We start from the raw sequence: 22,629 nt of genomic DNA, 5'->3' as shown, positions 1-22,629 counted from the left end.
AGAAAATATAAAGCCTTGCTGACTTCTGCTGCATACTTGGTCACAGAGACCAGGATCATTTACTATGATTGTCTTAATCCATGAACAGAAGTCATTTTTCATTTTTTATTACCTTATTACTTACCAGATATAGCTATTACAACATCCCTGCCCCATTTGTTTTAACATTATTCATCCATTTGCCACTCATCCCTTGAAGACACTATGTGATTTTCTCTTTCTGGCTGATCACATCTTAGAAGCGCCTTACTTTATGGGCAGGAATTCAATAGCCTGAAACAAATGCTACAGTCCGGAGCAAGCATTTTTAAATATTTTTGAACCTCCAACTACAGTACCATATTTCATAATCTTTTCCCTACCCTAACAAATCCCTGTAGGAAAAAAGGTAGAACAAATTAATCCATGATGAAACAGAGCTGCACGAGCAAAGAGTGTAACTGCATTTCTTCTTGCTGTGCAAATCGTGAAACTCTGCCCCATCTGAAACCTGGCCAGCAAAAGATGTCATGAAAATGTTTCACGTCTGTGTAGATCCTGCTCAGCTTCTTCACATAACTGCCTCTCTCAAAATATCATTAACCTCGTGGCACCCAGAGACAAAAATCCTGCGAACAGCCCAGCAGTCACAAGCAGAGGGAAAGATAAAGCACCATAGAAACATATTTACTATTTACATACAGTCCTGTAAGCCTTTGGAGACCTCATACCAGATGCATTTTCTCACTGATGTTCTCATATGCTAAGACAGTTTTAATCTTCTGTTACCTCACAGCTGTTACTATTAATCTGCAGCATAACCACAGGCTGCGAACATTATTGAAGCGCTCTCACAAACATGACCTGTGCACTGCAGAGGGGACACTGTCCTCACAAGCCTCCCCATTACTAATCCATCTTCCACTCAGGTATGTGCTGACTGCCACTCTGGGAAGGCAAAAAACATAAAAATAATCCTGAGATAGAAAGATGGGCCAGCAAGGCCACTCTCCCCTTGTAACCACTACAGTGTTTGTAACTCACGTGCACCCTCCATGTTCGCAGAGGCCAGATCAGAGCAGGCTGAAATTCTGTAACTGTTTTGACCAATCCTGGAAAACTTTTTGCAGCTCTTTCCTTTCTCTAATCAGCTGCTAATGCCATCAGCTCTCCCCAGACAATAATGTTTATGCCCCAGAAGGCAGCTGTGCCTTAACCTTGTAGGCCAAGGGCCTGAGCTCAGGGCACTGGGGGCTAACAAGAGAAACTCCTCTAGAGAAATCAGAGCATAACTAAGGTCAGTAGAAATGCTGTACTTAATACCACAAAAACTACTCTCATTCACAAATTCCATTTCTCCATCAGTGGGTGTTGCAACTCTATGTTGATGGCAAAGTAAGAATTATTGGCATGTTATCTGAGTATCACAGGACTTGTCACAGGATTTCATTCAATCCTCTGTCAGTCGGATGAGAAAATACTTCAAGTTTCTGTCCAGACATGCCCCTCCATTTACACTCAGTCTTAAGGAGAGAAGAACAGGAGGCACAATCCTCCTCTAAAGTCACAAGCCAATCATTAGGACTCAAAGGGAAGAAGAGTTTGTTTAAAAATAAATAAATAAATAAATAAATAAAAAGTTCAAAAAGCAGGAACGAAAGACATACTTTTGGGAGGGATATAGAAAAGTGTGCCCTACTTAATTCGATGTTTCAGAAGAAAATGTAATGGAAAAGTGTATAAACTTTTACTCTCCTATCCAACCAACTAATACAAACAGCACTAATACCACCGCTTTCAGAGACAAATGTGGCACAAATCTTTCCAGTTGCCCTTCAAGGCATAAAAGTCTCCAGGAATGGGGAGCACAGGAACAAATGAATTTTAAATTTTCTTTAAATGAGCAAGAATACCACTTCCATTACCCACAGAAGAGCTCTGCAGTGAAGACACTGAAGCCACTGTATTGTTGCATTTTACTTTAGATAGGTTGATTTTTCAGTTTTGTTTTGTTTTTCTCAGAAGTAACCTGCCTGTTATATCCATATTTTCATTATTACTATTCTAAAACTTCCATTGATACCCTGGGACTTTCACTCTGAGCCTTTTCACCACTTTTTTTGAACTTCAGTCATAATTTATAGATACAGATATATATATAGATACCCTAAGATCAACTCCTACCTGTGCTGCTCTCCGGTATATTCTTTCTACAGGGACTCAGCAGCAGTGACAGGCTATCCAAGACACAGGATGAACACGGTGGCTAAGTGCTCTAAGGTTCCCTCTATCTAGCTCTTTTGTCCCAACTCCTAGATTAGTTACTTACATGCTAGCTAAGTTTAATTACAGAAAACTGTACCATTTTCACAAACGACTTCACCTTAACTTTAAGGATCTTGGAAAATGCTTACATTTCAGAATACTGATTTTTTTTAACTGATTATGCACCTAAGGAAAAAAACACTCCTTTTAATCCCTCACCACCAGCCAAACAGCCCAGCATCTATACTGCTCTCTTGTAAAAAGCATTCGTGTGACCTGGCACAAAGTGATTGTTGCTAGCGCACCTAAATCCAAGTCTGTAAATCAGCAGCTCACTTTCAGCCGTTACATACAGAACACAAGAATACCACAGCACTGCCCAGCCTGCTGAAGTCCCTCACTGGATCCTTGCCCAATGCCCACCCACCCTTTTGCTTCCTGAGAGCCCCTTGGGGTTGCTACTTTTGCAGACTGCCTGCCCCATAGGCAGCAAGGGGCTGCTACTGGTGCGTAATCCCTGAGCTGCTCCTCTATGCAGGCTGACATTGGGAAGACAGCACGTGGCCCTCCATGAAATGGCAAACAAGCTCATTCCATGCTGGATGACTGAGATTCTACTTATGAAGCTGGCCAGAATCCAGAGGAAAAGTACTTGTATCCCTTGACACAAATTGAATACATTTAAAAGTGCAAAAAGAAAATTACAACCTTAACTGAGAAATATCAGTTCAGGGGAGTGGGGGGAATCTTGATTTCAATTCATTTGCAGTTCTGTCCTTTGGCCCAAACAAACCTCTTCAAAAGCTTGAATCAGCACATAGTGCGTGGGGTACCACAAATGCAATGCAGTTCTGCGTGCAAAAGCCTGGACTGCCTTCAGAGACCAGCATTAATAATAAATGAACTGTTTAATATACAAATTGCTTCTGTGCCTCTCTCAGAACGTTTGTAGAACATAATTGGCATTCACAACATTTTCTCATATTCACACTGGACTAGCTAACCATGCACACATGCTTAGACAGACACTCGTATGGGCATTTGCCTGGAAACAAGCCACATTTTCTTCAACCTGAGACCAACTCATCTGTTTCCATAAAGTCATTTCATCACTTATTCTAATATGAAAGCATCTTTAAAAACCCATGGTTGCCAGAGAATTACCTCCTCCTCTCAACTCTGGAAAATCTCAAATTAGCATATATCTAAGAGTCCTACATTACAAATGAAGGTAAAGGTCCAGCATCTTCAGACACTCCAGGAACTGAAAAAAGCAGCTTCCTCCACCACAGAAGTCACGTCAGTAATTTCATAATGAGTCACATGACAATCAATGCTCACCTTCAAAGGTTACCGATAAATCATCGCTTCAGGTGAAAATGCTTCAAAAGATTTCCTCAGAATCAGAACATGAATATAATATGGGTCCTTCTGAAGCACAAGCATCACTCGTTCCACACCACAGTTAGAGGTATGCTGCTTTGTTTTGTTGTTTTAAGAAGATGGATATTAATTTTTATATCCCTTTGTTTTGAAGGCACAATCTCTTGGGACCAAACATGCAGAGTACTGATAGAGAAGTCAGTAGTACACAAAGTCCTAAAAACAATGCAAATACATTTCCGTAACTTGGAAGATAAGCCAAAGAGCTCTGATACCACTAAAGCTCATGCAAAAAAGATAGACTCCAATTTCCTACGGATCAAGTCTTGCTTTTTGGTGGATTTTTTTTTTTCCCCTCAAATCTAAGTGTCTGTGACCCAAAGGGAACACTACCTTTCCATCAGTCATGGAGAAGTTAATGTGGAGAAGAGTACCACCTCTGGGAGTCCAGAATGGATCTTCCTTGTAGGTGGATTGTTATTTTCTAAATGACTCTTCTGAATTGCATTGAAGTTTGACATGCTATTCTAACCATCAGGAGGCAAGTTAGCACAGACATATGCGCAGGCCAGGTAAAAGCACAGCGAACAACTGCACTTGACTTGCTCAAATGATGTCCACCATGTAGCCAAGACGGAGTGAGGAACAAGGGGGACATGGACACGGCTGCCTGTACAGGCAGAGGATGCTCCCTCCCTCCCACAATAGAGTTTCGCAACTTCTGTGGCCTCCTGACAGGAGTCATGCTGCTCACATCTCTGCCAATAGCAGGACTTCTTAAAAACATTTAAACCCACGGAAAAGAAAATGAAGTTCTGGAGAGGAATATCTGGCGCTATTGAGCATAACTACACAGTGCTGTACTACAAAACCACACAATGTAGAAGGGCAGCCTGCAAGACGGATGCAGCAGGAGGGATGCCTCAGTCGTCCAACTCAGATACTTCCAGATGTAAAATCAGTTGGAGGGAATTCAAGGAATAAGGGAAGCTACCAGAGATCCAGAAAACATGACCTGGGAGGAAAAACTTAACACACATTTGGAAAAGTCTTCAATGATTAAGCTGTGTAATCTCTGAACTGTCCAACCTGGAAACACTGTAGAGCATCTGCGACTGCAGGCTTTAAAGAACAGCTTACATGGGTCAGGAGCAATACTGCTGCAGTGTATCCCACTGGCCTGGAACAAGAGTTAGACAGGTCCTTCCTTCCCCTCATCTGTGTCACAATTTAGGCTGTTATTTAATGAGGGACTGTTACTATTCCATTTCAGCAATATTACTCATATTCACTCCTGAAACGGTGAACTTTTAAAACTGTTAAAATGCTTACTTAAAGTTTACTGGCCCAAGACACTTCAACCACCAACTACCAAAGGGATTGGTGATATCAAAAAAAGATAAATTCATGTTTTTGAAGATATTATTGCAAGCAGTTAGTATTTTACACAGCGAGACACTCAAGAAGGCACTCCGTAGCCTAGTCCCTTCACAGGACTCACACTGTACACATGTTTGCTCAGATCCAGGCTGGCAAAAAGCCTCGGTGCTACTTCATCAAAAATGTCATCAACGGGTCCTTCAATTGGATATGCTAGTGCTGCAGATTTTTACAGAGCATCCAACAATTAAGAAATTACAGCCCTGCACTAACAGTAACATGAACACTATCAGCACGCCCAGTCTGACGTCAACAGGTAAAGACAGGCCAATTTGACAGGAGGCAAAGAAAACCTAATACAACTGTCCCAATGAAAATAGCTAAGTGTAATTCAACTCTGGATGGAAAGCTAATAATTTAGCAACTGTTTGGAGACTGTGAATGTTATTATGCCCCGAGGAACGACAGCTATTCACTAAAATGATACTTTTATATCTACCTTTCCATAAAAAGCAGTTCAAATGCCCTTAAGCTGTCTGGATGAGAACACTGCATGCAAAGTGTTATTTTCAGCAGTTTATGTCATATGTTAAGATATTTGGCATTTATTCACATACCTCCCTGTACACAATCCCTGCCTAACAGTGCCAATACCACACTAGAGACATCCACAGTGGCTTGCCGGTCTGAGGAGATGTTCATGGCTGTACCAAAATGCTGTAATTTCAGCTTTGTTAATGAAATGAACAGAGTACACAGCACGGAAACAACAATGAGAATTAAAATGCGATGCTGTAATTTTCTAAACTAATGCATATACTGTTGGCTCCCTCTGGTGCCAAATATAATGTGTTACATATGAAACTGCAGAAGTAAGGCAATGAGATAATCCAATTACTTCATACACTGGGTGACAGACATTCTAGTAATAAGCGTTACAGCAGCAGATTTCCTCTTACAAACAAATCCGTTAAGACCCTTAACCCTTATTCACACTCTATGCAGATCTTAAGTGGAAAAAAGCATGATACTCACCTTTAGAAAGTGCCACTGTGTTCCTGTGCACACACACGCCAGGTTCCCTCCCTCATGCCACATTTTCCCTTTGTAAGAGTGGTGTCTCCCCTATTCTTTAAGAGCAGACTTATAAACAGATTTCAAGCTTTGATTCATTAAATTGGCAGTGCTTCCTACAGCAGCTTTAAAAGCAACATTAAACCACTTTCATACCCACCCATTTATGCTGCTGTGTTCATTTATACTTGTTCAGATGTACAATTCCAATCAACTTTAACTCATCTACTAGTAAATCTGATGTTCAACACAGTGTGCAGAATACACATCAAGCCATTTATTCCAGTCACAAATGCAAGTGGCTGTTTTTTCCTGACATTCTATTAATGGCTTTAAACTCCAGTGACACACAAACCTATCCAAGTGTGGTGATTCACATAACAAGTGTTAATTCTTGAATTCTTTTAAACAAGATCTTGTTTGCAGCTTTTCCAAACTGTTAGACTTCTGATGCAAAACAAGGACATTGAATAATCTTATCCGGATGGGTTGGATTTCTGTTGCCCTTTAATCACTGTGGGGAAAGAAGGGAAGCAGGCAGCAGGTTTCTGTTTCCTCTCTGCTGCCTTTATGACAACAAGGTAGAGCACCTCAAGGACACTGCTACATACACAGCCTCTATTTCCTGCACATCAACAGATTTAAGCACTTAAGATGTGATGTTCAACTCCTCTACCTCCTGCTGCAATTCACAACAGAAGAGTACAGGTTAACCTCAAATAAACTGGACGCCAACCGTGAGGGTGAAAGGGCAGCTGGTGACAAGAGCAAGATAAGGGCGTTCTTGGGGTGTTTCTTTTCATTTGGCTGTTTCTTGTACCACTCAACTGTAAACAGCTACGGCCAGAGCACCAGTTTAGAGCCCCACCTCCAGCATCCTCCAGCCAACTGCTACACCACTCCTTCAATTTCCAGATGGCATGGGGATAACCTGCCCCTCCCCAGCTCCCCCATTAATTAAACAAGTCTTGCTGACATCCTTCAATTACCAGGTTATAAATTCAACATGAGCTATGTTGGTTTTTTTAAGAAGACCACACCTTTTAATGCTCTGCAAGAACCAAAGGCATGGAACGCTTTTTCAGCCAACGCCTAGTATGAAGACATCCATCAACAAAAGAATTCCTCCTCCACTACCTAAAAGCATAACTTCTGCAATTTAAATGCCATCATCTTGAACTCTAATTAACAAAACTTTAGCAAACTACATGCATTTATTTTAGGTATTTTAGGCCAGCATTGAGAATTTTCATTATCTTAGGAAAAAAAGGTTTAAATAAGACCAAGTAGAACAGGAGCCAAAAATCCTAGGTTTAGTCCTAGACATCATCTTGACTGTCAGTATAATGCCTTGCATCCCTCTTGTAAAATATGGTTGGCATTGAAAGAAGGTCTTATTCATGCTTAAGAATTATGAATATTCCATCTAATATATAGAACACTAGCACTTTATAATGATGATCTGTTTCTACAATTTTGGACAGCAACTATGTATGACTTCCTCCATGAGAGAAACCATCAATAATAATAATAAAAAAAAAACCTAGCAAAATCTTCTGCAAGATCTTTCTAGATATGCAACGTCATTTTGCACTAATTTTAAATAATACAACTCAGCTATTCGAAATATCTTTGTTTTCAAATGATAAATCTTGAGGCATTTTTTTTTTTGCCCAAATGGAGGCTTAATATTTAGAAAACTGCCATTTCTGTGGTTTATGATTATACTGCAATTTACATTGTGCTTAACTGTAACACCAAGTGTCCACTTAAAGCAAATGACTGTAAGATCACAAAGTAGTCTTTGTTCATTTCAGTAGCTTTCAGCACGTATTTTGCCTTTTCAGATGAATGAAAAGGCATCACCTCAAATGACTTCTCTCATAAATCCAGAAAGAGCTGTATTTACTATCTCTAAGTCATACAAAAGTATGCTTTTTGCAAAAAAAAGAACTAACACATATCCATGGGATGTCAAGAAATTGCTTTTCTCCCTCAGGATGGACAGTATCAGGTAACTACATTGCAAACTGTCACTTCAGTAAAATGAAACTTCACCTTGACTGTAAATCCATTTTCACTGCAAGAAGAATAATGCGAACTGATGGCTTAGCTGCTACTGTGTAACAAGCCTTCTTGTAGAGCATAGGTGCTCAGCAGAGGCACCAAAAGACAGCCCCTGGCCATCATGCATGATGTATTTACAAATGCCAGAGATAGCTTGGGCACTGAGAGGAGGGCTGCAGGTTGTAAAGCATTACCACTGATAAAACAGGCCTGGAAAAGCTGCTGTAATTTAGACAGCCCCTAAACAGCTGATCAAAAGACTCTTGACAGAGTAGATCCATGCAACAGCTACAGATGTTTCCATCTTAACTGCTCATCCCCTTGGGAGATCTGCTTTAAAGCAGGATGTTGAGTGCATGCACCAGCCACTGTGGTTCCTACTTTATGTATCGTTTTCCTGCAGGGGCAGGAAAATGCATGCTACCACACGTCTAAGCTGATCTATGGAAAATGATGCTGACCAGCAGAGGTGCTGGGCAGATTGCTAGGGGGCAAAAACACCTTAAACCACCGCAGTTCCTTTCTCTATTGCAAGAGAGGAAGGAACAGATTGTGCACAAGCATAACCCTGCTGCCAAAGTTGTCCATCTCCACCCAATTAAGGGAGAGGAACTACCAGATAAAATATAAAAACATTCATCACAGATGCCTGACATTCCTGTGATTAGCACACACCTGCTTTACGCAGTTCTCTCCAGGCTGCAGAGAAAAGCATCAATAAGAGGGCAAAACTATTTCAAGATAAGAACAACCACTCCTTTCAGTCATGAGTCAAGAGTTTATTATTAAAACACAGACTAAGCCAAATGATAATTATGTCAAATATAAAAATGTCCTTCGTATGTGTCCTACATCCAAACTCTGCAGCTCCTGATGACATTTGCTAATTTAGTGCAAGCTTCATTAAGCTCAAGCCCTTTATTAAAAGCACATTTTCCTCATTAAGGCTTAATTTCATCTAAACATCCAGAACTCCAGAAATTACATCAGCTGTACTAGAAACTTACAGCAGTGAGGTCTATTTCAGATTGATAACAATTTCAATCTGAAACTATGTATTTCTTGATATCTAAATAATGATTTTAATATTTTATTATCTGAACAATTTGTCTGAGCAATTAAATAGGATTTTACTACTGTACGCTTCTGCAAAGACCAATTTCTCAAAGCTTTGATTATCAGCTGGCTTCAAACATATTGCATTTCTTTCTTTTCCCAAGACAAGTCACTACAAGGCAGTTTACCAGCCCTCAGCTTGCATCACTCCCAAGACCTACATACAAGCAGAAAGATGTCCAATCTGAACATGAAGACTCGCATGAAACTAGACTCGGCAAGGTGACAGCCGAACTAGCTATTGGTCTTGCCCTTTTCCATTGCAAAAGCATCAAACCCCTGAGTAAATTCCCAAATTTGCAGAAGACTTTTGGTAAGCAGCATGTCTTCCCTCCTGGCAAGGTCTAAGCCCCACATATTTTGTGCATAAGTAACTGCTGGACTGAAAGCTAACGATTCTACCGTTTCAGTTTCTACATCACAGCTTTTATGTCATCTAATCTAAGAAATTCAGCAAGAGCAGCTTACTCACCGATCGATCACAATCTCTTTCTGTCTTAGCAGCCCCTCTTTAATTTTCATTAGAGATTCCCAGTTGCTGAAGTCCTGATATGTGGTAGCAGGGTAACTCTGACGAGATGTTCCAGTCGGAACCTGCATGAAATATTTCTATAATTAGCCTTCCAAACAGTAAAGGTAAATTATCTCCTAGAAACTGAGGGATTTACAAAGTAGTTTGTTGTTTCAGAAATGTAATGCTGTTTTGCGCTTTATTCAGATTTGCTTTTTATAGAATAATAGTATTTATACACATTTTCTTTAAACAGACTTTTGTCCAGCCTCAATGACTTAACAATTATTTTAGAATGACTAATGACTTCATAGCTCTGAGTTGAGAGCCAGTTGAGAGTCTGAGATGAAAAGCTCATTTAGAATTTAAATACATTGTTCAGACAAACAACAGAAAATTTTCATATCCTGCTGCAATTGAGTACTGGAAATGAGATAGCTGAAAAGCTTTAGACCTGCTTGATAACTGCGGGTAACACCATTCCTTTCACTTCTTAAGTCCCACCTGCAACTTTAGCAAATATAGAAATAGCCTTGTAAGTATGTACATTTGAAATACAGAATATGGGAACACAATCCTGGTTAAATCCTAACTTCTTCCAAGAACAAAGTTTCAGAAGTAAATGATTTCAGTCTTGCCACTGATTTTCACAAAACCCAGGGAGTTTGCCTCATTACAAACTGATCTGAAGACAACAGTCAAGCTGAATAGGAGCCAACAACAACAAGGTTTGGAAGAAAAGTAAATAACTAACTGGGATGATTAATTGGGAATATTTTTATACTCAGTATATAAAAAGCATTATGAGTGTTTGTGTCAGAAATCCACATAAGGGAAAGTTTAAGCTAGAATTTTCGAGTTCAGATGGAGGCAATCATCTCATCTTCCACCGTTTTTCTCATCACTAGAAAAATCACAGAATCATAGAATGGCTCGGGTTGGGGACCTTAAAGCCCATCCGGTTCTAAGCCCCTGCTGTGGGCAGGGCTGCCACCCACCAGCTCAGGCTGCCCAGAGCCCCATCCAACCCCACACTGAATGCCTCCAGGGATGAGACAGCCACAGCTTTCTTCACAGGAAAAAAGACTTATCTTTTTATTATAGGGGAGCAACCTTGGACTATGGTGCCTCTTAATTTTTTGGAAGAGAGCAGGAGAAGAAAGTGAAAATAGGGCTAAATTTGGTCTAAAAGTTAAAATACAGTTTTTCATGATATTTCTATGTGTACTGCTCATTTGTATTTGATTGCTCTAAACATTTCAAACTTAATTTAAGATTATAATTAGCTATATTAAGACCGAGACATAGCATGAGATATTAAAATTAGGTCTGCAATATTCAAGTAGAATGCATTTCTGTTCAAAGCTATACTGAATATTGAGAAATTACTGCTTAAACCCCATAATTACGATGTGCTCACATGATGAACTCCTGACAGTCTCTTCTGTAAGTTGAAAGAGTATGTTTTCCCCATTCAGCCTAAGGACTGAACTGCACTAACTTGCTCATTGACAAAATGAACCTGAAAAGGCAGAAACACATCTTCCTTCATTTAATATGTAACTTAAAATTAGGTTTAAGAAGGCAAGATCAACTAGTTCAAGATTATTTTAAGACTGTCACACAAAAAAAATCCTACCATGTCCAATTATCCAGTTTTTGGAATAATACTTCCTTTGCTTAACAAGCTGGATAGCTTCAATAGCATAATTTGTTATGAATGACTTAAAACAACAAACACACACACACAACAATTCTACACATTAAACATCTAATGTCAGTGACTAAAAAACAAGAACATCTAACATCAAATTGAATTGTACCAGTCATTTACAAAAAAAGCAAAATAAATAAACAAAAACACATTCAGAATGCAGCAATTAGGTTTAATGTCAATTGTGTATCTAGCAGGATAGTATTAAGTATCACATTTTAATGAAAAGGCCATACTGACAGGAGGAACAGTGCCCCTTGAGGAAAAGTAAAATGTGAAATACTACCAAATTTTACCCTAAAATGGCTCACTGATATACGAGTATGATTACTATGTCTTGCCCTCTGCCCATTCATGACTACATCCCACAAACATGTGAAAATTTTGTTGGAATGAAACTCTTCACATCCCCCATTTCCAATAAATCCATCAAATTTATACTTGTTCAAGGAAACTACGAAGATGGTACTCTATTGGGAAGTAAGGAAAGAAAAAGCTGGATTAAGATTCCCCACTGATTTGTTAACCAAGTAATGATACTTCCTGTAAGAAGCTTAACCTTTACAGATCTATGAATGAAAAATTGATTTTGTCTGGGTTGCCAAAACCAGACCACATAACTTCAAAGTAGTCATTAGTACTTACAGAATACCTTAGGATTGTCACATATTGTTCTGCATTACAGTTATTCTTGTGACTGCTTGAATTAATAGTCACCAGCACAAAACTATTCCAGTCAAAGTCTGTCTTAGTCACACATGCCACATCATACAAAGTGACAACATCAGTTACTAACACTGTACTTTGTGTCACAAATTTTTTTCCTTTGCTTCTCCTACTATAGTGTTGTTTTTTATACATCCACCTCAGCATGCTTGGGCTGCAGTCAAAAAAGAAAAGAAAAGGAAAGGAAAGGAAAGGAAAGGAAAGGAAAGGAAAGGAAAGGAAAGGAAAGGAAAGGAAAGGAAAGGAAAGGAAAAGGAAAAGGGAAGGGAAAGGAAAGGGAAAGGAAAGGAAAAGGAAAAGGAAAAGGAAAAGGAAAAGGAAAAGGAAAAGGAAAAGGAAAAGGAAAAGGAAAAGGAAAAGGAAAAGGAAAAGGAAAGGAAAAGGTCCTAAATGAAGTTCAATTTTCTTTCCTTCTCAGAACCAGAAATTCCCCTCCCTACCCCCCCCCACAAAAAAAAAAAAAACAACAAAAAAAAGCAACCAATCAACCAACCACCCACAACTGCTAGACATTCTAGATATTACAAACAGAAAGTCTATGGTTTTGTAAAGCTAAATCACCTCATTTACTGAGCAAGGCAAATTTTGTCTTTTAAGATCAAACTATAAAAATAAACCTTCAGAAAAGCAACTAAAAGGGAACAGATATGGGATGAAATTATAGACGACCATTTAAATATGAAGCCATTGAAGCCATGTTAACTGAAAATATTTTGGAAGCCTCCAGTGGTTTCCCTAGCACAATTCTTCAAAGCAAGCCTGTTATCTAAATCTAGCACATATGCAAACTCAATAGTTAACACTAAAATTAAAAATAAAACCTTCAACTTTGGTTTCAACAAATGACTATGTAAGAAGACAATGAAATATTAAGGCAATGCATTTTGCAAAGTTAAGAACAGAGTAACAGTTTGCCAGTTAGATGCTAGTGGTAAGTTCTTAAAAAATATAATACATATTCCTTCCTTAGCTGACTGATCAAGATGTTTGTTGGAATATATCTAAATCTTATGGAGTATATGCCTGCTGGATATACACATAACAATACATAAAACATCATTTTTACATTGACTCAATTGCCTATGTTCTTCAAGTCATCACTCCGAAGAGACAAAAAAAAAAAAATCTGATATCACATTTCAGTAATTAAAAAAAAAAAAACCTGCTAAAAATACTTCTTAGCACTGCCCAGAATAACAAGACACTTCACTTATTTATGAACACATGGTGTTGACTACTCCAAACAACTTTCTAGATGCTCTGAATGGTGTGGTAGCACACAGGTGGTCCACTTACATTTGAGTAGTTATCTCTTAAGGATGTTAAGCCAAACAGAAAGAGCAAGACATGGATTTAGTAATCATGCGGAAGAGCAGAAGATCATTCCCAACTATAAGTACTCAACTTGAATACTCCACAGTATGAAAAATAACACACACAAAATAAACCTAACTTGAATCAGACAGCATTCTTTTCTATCTGGCCCACAAAATATAACTATTTTTGTCAACTGGCACCTTTTCTGAGCCTTGGACTAAGAACATTTGCTCAGTTAAAGCAGTGGCGTCCAAAGGTTCTTGCTTGTTTTTTTTGATAAGGGCTTGGCCTTGATTTTCATGACTTGGCAAGCCTTCAAGTCACTGCTGAGACATAGTTGCTGGGAAATAAAACTTAAAAATCTTTGCTGTACTAGCCTATATGTAAATATTTGTTGCTGGAATACACATTGTTGACTGATTCCATCATGTTTCATAGCAGTGGGAAAACAACTTTTCTCTGGACTACAGGATAATGACATCTGGATCATTTAGGCCAATAATGGCTATGATTTTAACTGCAGTAATTAACATTATCTTCTCCATAGTTTCTACCCAAAACAGTTCAGTGTCTCAGCTTACTGAGCAGCATTCCACTCGACATCATAATACGCAGTATTACAGACTAGAGGTGGAGTCCAAAAATGTCAAGATGACATCAATTAAAAAAAAAAAAGCAATAGATTTTGAATTTTGAAGCTGCAGTTCAAATAATTTAACACTATCTATACTACAACTGTAAAGATTTCACAAGAATGATCTCTTTCAGTCAACAGCTTGCTATCAGTTTTCTGTTGTGAAGTTTTACTGCCATTCATTACTTGGAAGAAAACCAATTCTGTGCACCTATACTAACCCAACGCAAAGAACCAGTGCAACCATGGTCAGCCACACAGCAAGCTGCTCTTTTGGTAAGACTGACACCAAGGAAAGCACCGCAGACTCCCTTATGAGCTGCACCTCAGGGACTCAGCTCTTGCCATCCCCTATCACCATGTGGCAAGGGCACCAGCAAATCCACACATGCAGCCATTATCAAAGACGTGCCCCTTGCTCTCTCCTGCAATGGGAACAGAATTCCATCTGTGAGCCACCACAGTGGTCACTGAAGAGCTCTGCAACAACTCTCTGCTCACAACAAGGAAAGAAGGATTTACCCATTCCTTCCTCCCCAGATTTCTTCTCAACATCAGGCAGAATGCTTTGGTACGCAACAGCGCCTTTAGTCAAATAGTCTTGTAGAGTCCTGCAAAATTATCTGTCCTCCTGCCAGCAAAGCAAGACAGAGCTAGAGGTTTTCACACTGCACAAGTGACAAGAAGCTGAATTGGGCCCTGCTTTTAAATCACCTTACAGCAAAGCAAGTAACCATTTCTGCAAGGAACGATTTCTACAGAAAGGTGCTGTGCCTCACTGAAATGCACTTTGCAGCCACAAAGCAGCATTAAAATACATTCCCATATGGGTAAAAACATGAGTACAGATCAAATCAAGAAATCCTGACTTGCAGCATCTGTGCTTCACAACCACCTACTTAGTGCTCTGCTCCATCTTTGCCATTTAGGGGAGTCAGTGATTCTGCTCAGCCCAAGATAATCAGGGAAGTTCTTGGCACTAACACATAAGCTGTACCATGTTTTGCTGTACTTTTACAAATCTGAAGCAGTCATGGGGGAGGGAGAGAGAGAGAGTGTGTGAGCATCTCATTATGCCCTTGCGCCCTCACTTCAGCACTGGTACAAGTAATGCTCCTTGGATAATGGCAAGGATACAATTAAAATGAAAACTGAAGGATATTTAATTTGTAAGGTACTAAGAACTACTGATGCATTATGGAGAGGTTAGCATTACACTAACAGGGAGTGGTGAAATATGAAATGAAAAAAAGTAACAAAAATCAACAAAACTTGGTAAAATTTCCAAAGCAGACTTTATACAGACATGTAAACTGCAAATTAACAAAAGGAGGACCACAGACTAGCAAGGAGAATAAACTTGTCAGGACCTCACAATTTAAGCTGCCTGAAAACAAGCTTAATGTAAGTCTGGACTGACTACATAGGGTGTGTCAGGTCACGGAGAAAGGGGGAGAGGGAGGGAATACAATGGAGACTTTAAATAGCTCTGGCATAAACCCAGCTGGAAAAATACATTCAGTTCTGGGCATCATACTACCAGAAAGTCACTGAAATAGTAGAACATGTTCAAAGAAGAGGAATCCTAATTATAAGGAAGCTTAGTAAAAAGATTTATGAATAAAGAACTGAATACTACAGACAAAGGCTGAAGAGGCATGAAAGAAAACAGCAAATGCTTCATTTCCCAGGCTGAGAGTACATATACAAACAGGATTTACGGAATGAAATTTGGGATAAGAGTATCAGGAAAACAAAGAATAAACTAAGAAGACTGGGAAAAGCAACTAAAGCATGTCACAAACAAACAAAAGAATATTCAATTTTTAACATCTACACTGAATAAATTTTAGGAAAAATGAGGCAAGCCCATTCTTAATAACACATCAGGAATACTGCTCAGTGTTAGGATTAGACTATGCCGGGATCAGATATTTGTGACTAAGAACAGAATGGACTCTGCTTTGTTGAGAGAAGAATCACAGTTAGGCACCAACACAGGCCAAATAAAACAGAATTAAAACTCACTTAAGAGATGGCTAACCTTAAAAATACATAACCACAGCTGAACAGCATGGGTTTTACACAGAGGAGTTCTAATAGCCAGCCAGCACGACAGATGTACTTGTTGGCATCCTGATTTGCGAAAGCTAATTGAGTGTTGGTAATCCGGAGTCTCAAAATTGGCTAAATAATACAACAGAAAAGGATGACTTTCCCCCCGCTTTCAAGAGTTGCTGTTGGGTTTTTTTGGCTATTATATAATTAGATCCAGCCATGTTGGCCTTGAAGAGTCATTCAGGGCCTTATAAAGCAAGCCCATGAAGTCCTTTGCTGGTGCTCTGCCCTGTTCCCTCTCTTTTTGCAGCAAGCATTCAGAAATGCGATAGTGCGTTGTCCGGCTTTGCAAGTGGCAGCCAACGTGCCTCTTGCCTGTTAGGCAGAGTTGCACTGTTACATCTGCCGCATGTCTTTTTAAACCTTTTCCAGAAAAAATTAAAACTCTAATGCTGACTATTCACGGACACTACCATTGTCCTATGTTTTAGAAGGGGAAAGCTTCCAAATATAAAAAGAATCAACAGTAACACCACTAAAATGCCTCCTAAAAGCAACCCTCCCCCTAGCCATTAATCAAACATTTTGCCAAGAACATTTGAAGCATCTCTCCCAAACAAAAGCAGCGCTGCAGACAAGACGTGAGCCACGTATTAGGGCCCTCACAGACTCATCCTACATCAGCCAAGGAGGAGCCTGTCCTCTACAGTGCTGCCATTTGTGCGTTTACTTCTCCCAGCACCACTGGCACTGCAGCTTCTGAGCTGTCAAGGCTAGGTCTGACAATCACAGAGAGGGAAGCCATGATTCTTCACCCCAGCAGCTTGCATCAGGGTAGTAGTGAGTTGCTGGGATACCGAGACACGGAAACGAAATACTGCGGCTGACTCCGCTGATCGCCACAGAGGGAAAAATGCAGCTCTGCTACTACCAGCATAGCTGCACAGCTCTGACAGCAGCTACGTGGTCACTTAGTGTGGCACACATATAGGCTGCTATCAGGACAGGCCTGTTCCCCTTCCCCCTTCTTTGGCACCCATACCTGTCAGCCCCCTCCCTGGCTGCACACATATGTGTTATCCACACTGGGTTCACCACACCAGGTCATAAGATCTCATGCTGGTACATGCTGCGATGTAGGAAAGCAGCATCTGAGATGATATGTAGTGGCACAGATTTGTGCTGGTATGAACCTCAAACTGAGGTATCTTGACTCCAGACAGTGCCAAACCCTCCAAAAACTATCAATTTATGGAATAGATATTTTCTAAGCCTCCAAATGAATGACAAGCAGCCAACATCTAGTGTTCAGAGATGCCAATTAGTTCAAGAAAATGAGCTTCCATGTGAAGGTGCTTTCTGAACAGCCCAGAGCAGGTTAGCTGAGTAACAGCAGCACTCTCAAGGCCAACGTCACAGCCCAGGCCCACAGGCAAGGACTGCATGTGTTGGTGACTCGAGCACAACCAGCAGGAGCTGTGGAAAAACCCAGGCTACACACTGGGACAGGAGATGGTACTTGGCAAAAGTCTCAACCAGCAAACTAAGAAGTCAACACAGTGACTCCCAGAAGGCTTGGCAGGGTGTCCACTGAAATGCGCTGTTGTGTGCGAGAGCAGGAGGGCCTTGCTGAGTCTGGCCACATGCACTCAGCCCTCAGCACCTTCCCACCTCGGCCACCCTGAGCCACCACACTCCTCCAGGCTGCAAGCAGTGATTCCAGAGCTGCCAGCTGGGCACCCTCTTCTGCCTATCTTCCCAAGAACAATTAAACAGCTCCTGCTTTTATGTGTTGCTATAACATTCCTTTATAGTCCACACACCGATTTTATTTTTGTCAGAAATCCTTTCCATTTATATTCTGGCAAATGTTACGAACACAAAACACTTCTAGGTGCCACTTAACATGACGTTAAAAGCAACAGTGCCTGGAATTTTCCACTGATAACAATTGGGGCTTTCCTAAGTATAGAAGCACTTGTTTTATTAAGTGTTCATTTTATCTTCACATTACAGTTAAATTCAAAAGTTCTCAAAAGAAATCAGGAGATGAAAGGGAGCTTCCACAAGAACAACCATAACCTTTTTTCCTTGAAGGTTTCAGGGAAACAACACAATGAAGTTAAATTCACTTTTTGTATTTCACATTCTGACCTGGAAAGCAGCATGACAAAAAAGTGACAGTGTTTGTTCAAAGCCTATAAAGTGCCCTCTGTTTGAAGTGCAGCACAAATGTAGGACATACATTATTCGCTGAAAGATTTTATGGACTGTATGAGTAAGACAGAAATAGATTAGAAAAGAAGGACTGGTTGGGGAGAAAATATAAGTCACAAATCAATCATGAATGGAAGCATCCCTGAAAGTAAAGTATCTCAGTCATTTGCACTCAGATATTCTTCAGACAAGTTCTGATCATTTAGAAAAATGTCTTTGTTAAACATACATCGCTGATATCTACAAATATCAGTTTATCAAGGCCTGTGTCAACTGCCTGTTCATTACTTGAATATTATTTCTGCTATCAAAGAAAAGTAGATGCAAAAAAGCTTCCAGTTTTTGCCTGTTTGCACAAAACTCTGCAAGGATGGGCAGAGCAGGCATCAGTCTTCCACAGAAATGGACAGGAGCTCTCTTCTAACAAGATGATGATTAAAAGAGTTCAACTTGAGCAAATATTAGATAAAAAAAAGGGATTACTGTGCAATAATTGGAAAGGAAGATTTAAGAGACCCTACCAAGCAGAGCATCAGAGTCTCTTGACATGCAAAGATGTTGAAAGAGAGGGGCAGTCCTCTCAATGTAATTTGAAGCAGGGGTAGGCATTTGGGGAAAGTGATCCTCAGCAAATTCTTTATCAAAGGTCTGTGTTTTTCAAATGGATGATCTTTAGATTCTGTGACTAGTGTCGGCCCCCAAACCAGAAAACTGGGCCTCTCTACATCTGCATTGTTTGGTTCAGCTTTTCATGAATTCAGAAGAAACATTAACTGTGAATTTAACATTCATCAGATTTAATAGAGGCTAAGCATAAACAAAAAACTCCCACAAAAATAAAGCATAAATGTTCAAAATATTTACAGGAAAACAAAACCAAGTATTCACACAAATTCACAAAAGAACACTTTATTTAAAAATAGCAATCCAGGACTTGTTTCAGTGGGCACTTGCACAAAGAACGGGATCCAGACAAATTCCTTATAACTATGCATATCAAGTTTTGCAGATGCAACTTCTGTACGTGTTATAACTGACAGCACCTGGAGAAGAAATTATCAGGTAGCAATCTGCCTTCTCCACTATGTCCTACACCCTTATGTGGATAAACCCAAACAGTTCAGCAGAAACAAATAATCTCAAAAAAAAATCACTGCTAAATCCACTTTTGTTGTTCTTCAGCTCTCATTATCATGAACACAAAGAAGGAAAAAGACAACTATGTTCTTTCTATAAGCAGCAGAATGTGGAGATTTACTAAAGCTGTCTTAACGGGTATTGGAAGATAAAAACAAGTTGTCTGAAGAAACAGATCCATGCAAAGCTGATAAGGTCTGTGGATTCCAGAGTTCATCACATGATGAGTACAGGACTCATTTACTTTTGTCTGTGACTATCTTAAAAAACATCAGTAGATGGAAACATTAGAGGCATACTCATATTTTCTGCTCCCATTGTAGAAATTCTTCCTTGGGGAAACTATCTGCACTTCAGCCAGCAAAAAAAAGCAGGACAGCATGTGGATCTACTGCAAGATTTCCACTGCTTAGAGGCACTACCACCACCATCCCTACACAGCAGCACACAGATCATTACACAACCAGCAGTGACTCAGGAACTTGTGCCATAATTTTGAAAAACTATTTTTCTCTTCCATTCTTTTTTGTTGTTGTTGCTTAAAAAAAAAAAAAACCTACATGGAAACACCAGACCTGTTTTGCTTGTTTGTTTTTTAGCCCCCAGCTTTAGGAAGAATTACAGAGGCCCTGTACTTCTGAAAAAAATCAACTCTTGGAACGTCCGAAGTCAGATATTTGAAGATTCTGGCCTGAAACTTCTGCACCACTGACAAATAAAAGAAATGCAACTAGTTTAACACAGGATTCTCCTTTAAACTGGAAACCACACAAGTGGTGAAGATAGTCGCATCAATTTGCATGTGGAACAAGTGATGGATTTTTAAACTGTTTGGCTTCAATCCAAATTACAAACCTTTTCCACTTGTGCTTATGAGGGGTACTTGAAACACACTTGTCTCTAACAAAAGCAGCAGAATGATGTAAGGGTGCATTTGAACACTGGTGTCAGTGTGCGAAGGTGTTTTCCTTCTTTAAGAGATAAATTAATGGGGGCAGGCCTAGCATCTTAATATAAGCAGAAACAGCAGAGAAAAAAAAAAATCACACTAAAAATAAATAGCACTTCCATCTCCAGCAATCAGCACATCCCACTTGTAGGTCTCAAGGGATTTTTATAAATAAACTACCTTTATTAGTCAAATTTTACAGAAAAGATACTGAGATAAAAGTGAAGACACTTTTTTCCAAGGCTCACCAAACAGTACCAAAACACTGCAGATTCTCTAGTGTGGAAACAAAGTTTTGTAAGCAAAACACTGGTTCTCCCACATTGCTGGAGAATCCCCTTTGTCCAGTATAGAGAGAAAAGAGAGGCATCTGCAGCAAACCCTTCCAAAGACAGTAACAGTACAGCAATAATACTAAGCATTTGGAAGGGACTGAAAGCTGGCTCAAAGCTGCACATGTAAGTCTTTATCTAGCTTCTCTATGATTTAGGCTCAAAATAGATGTCTTGCAGTCTCTGAAGAAACCAAAGATGTCCTCAAATGTGGTAACGTGGATGGAATTGAAAATCGTTCTTCTTCAAATTCTAGTCCATGGCTATTTCCATTAAGCTACGTTCTATCACTGATTAGTCAAATTTACACCTGCATGACGAAGTTTCTGCCCTCCAGCAAGCGAGAACAGGACTTCCATCAGGAAGAAGCTGCCCACAAGAAAATAAATAGTTGGGAAATACTTACAAGATGGGGAAATCTGTTCTTTTAACTCAGAGATGGTCTGAATTAGAAGAGTAGGTCAATGTTTTATTTTGCCACGTTGCATAATAGGGTAAAAGAAAAAATATAAAGTATTTTCCCTCAAATTCTAAAAAAAGAGTTTAGGATCTTGATTTTTTGGGTGGCATGAAGGAAACAAGATTTACAACAAAGCATTTTTTCTTGTATACGTAATTGCGAAACAACATTTTGTTATTGAAGAAAGGGAAGGAGAGGCTTTCCACTGTTTAAATAAAATAAAAACCGAGAGGAGGAAAGGTATTTCTCATCTGCATTTCTCAAACATACCTCTCAAAGTAGGACCAACTAAGAATTAGCATGAAGAGCCTTCTTGGTATATCAAATTTGGATGTCTGATTGACACTGTCTCTATGCTGACCTGAATGAAGACGCTCATCAGGCAGGTGAATTGTTGTTGGCCACTGATCTACCAGCTGCCCCTTCACGCTACATGGAGTGGTTTCTGCAATATCCCATACAAGAGAACTCTTCAGCTTATAAATGCGGAATAGTGAGTTCATCATTTGGGCAGTTTGTTTCCTTTAGGACAACCTGCAGCTAGAGATAGGCAGCAGCTGAGTCCAAACCTCAGTCATTTCTCTTCTGTTGTGCAGCTGCTGTTAAAGTGGAGACAATCCAGCATCACCACGTGACAACTGGAACATGGCTTCCAAGTTTATCTCTCCTTCATGTGCCTTTGTCCTGCCATTCATCCATCACTCATAACATGTCAAATAACACAGCTAATATCTGTGCTTGCTAGAACAGTTTATCTCAAAGACACTCAACACAGTTTCTTAGGTATAAGGTCTCTGCACAGCACCTAAACACATTATTCAGCTTAGTCAACTGAGGACACCAGTAAGCACCAAAGACAATTCCCACAAACATTTCATAAAAAGGAAAAAAACTTTCCACCCTAAATATGATCACAAATATCCTATTCTGTATCATGTTGCTATTTTGAAGACATTTTGCACTACTGTAATTAACAGCTACTATTCAAATTACTAATTATTTTGATCTTCATTAATCTATCTTCACTGATATATAAGCAATCAAGTATTTGAAAGAGCAGCCTTTTTGTGCCATCAATATTTTGTTGTAAAACAGAAGAAGTCAAGTCTGTGCTAGTTTGTTTGCATCCAAGGCAAATAAGAGCTCTCTGCAGGGGTATGGGAGGCTACCATCAATTTTCAGAGCCAGGCAAAATTTCTTGCTCCCCTGCTTTTCTCCTAACCCTGGGCCAAAGCACCAAAGACAATAAACAGGCATGACACACTTGTGAGTTCTGTGTTCTACTTCAATAGTTCAAAGTTCATGCCAGT

The 22,629-nt window shown here is 39.6% G+C and overlaps 1 protein-coding gene across 12 annotated transcripts in view; it reads right to left on the bottom strand.

Annotated features, from left to right (window-relative positions):
- CEP85L (centrosomal protein 85 like) overlaps positions 1-22,629 on the bottom strand; it is a 157,000-nt gene that overhangs the window by 29,995 nt on the left and 104,376 nt on the right. For all 12 annotated transcript variants that reach the window (XM_021392852.1, XM_021392848.1, XM_021392855.1 and 9 more), the window contains one exon: positions 9,737-9,858. In XM_021392852.1, coding sequence (XP_021248527.1) covers positions 9,737-9,858 — 122 coding nt within the window. The remainder of the gene's footprint in view (positions 1-9,736; positions 9,859-22,629) is intronic.

This window comes from Numida meleagris, chromosome 3 (genome assembly GCF_002078875.1).
Source record: "Numida meleagris isolate 19003 breed g44 Domestic line chromosome 3, NumMel1.0, whole genome shotgun sequence".
NCBI lineage: Eukaryota > Metazoa > Chordata > Aves > Galliformes > Numididae > Numida > Numida meleagris.
The sequence above is the reverse complement of the archived record's forward strand: the minus strand, read 5'-3'. Positions and strand labels throughout refer to the sequence as shown.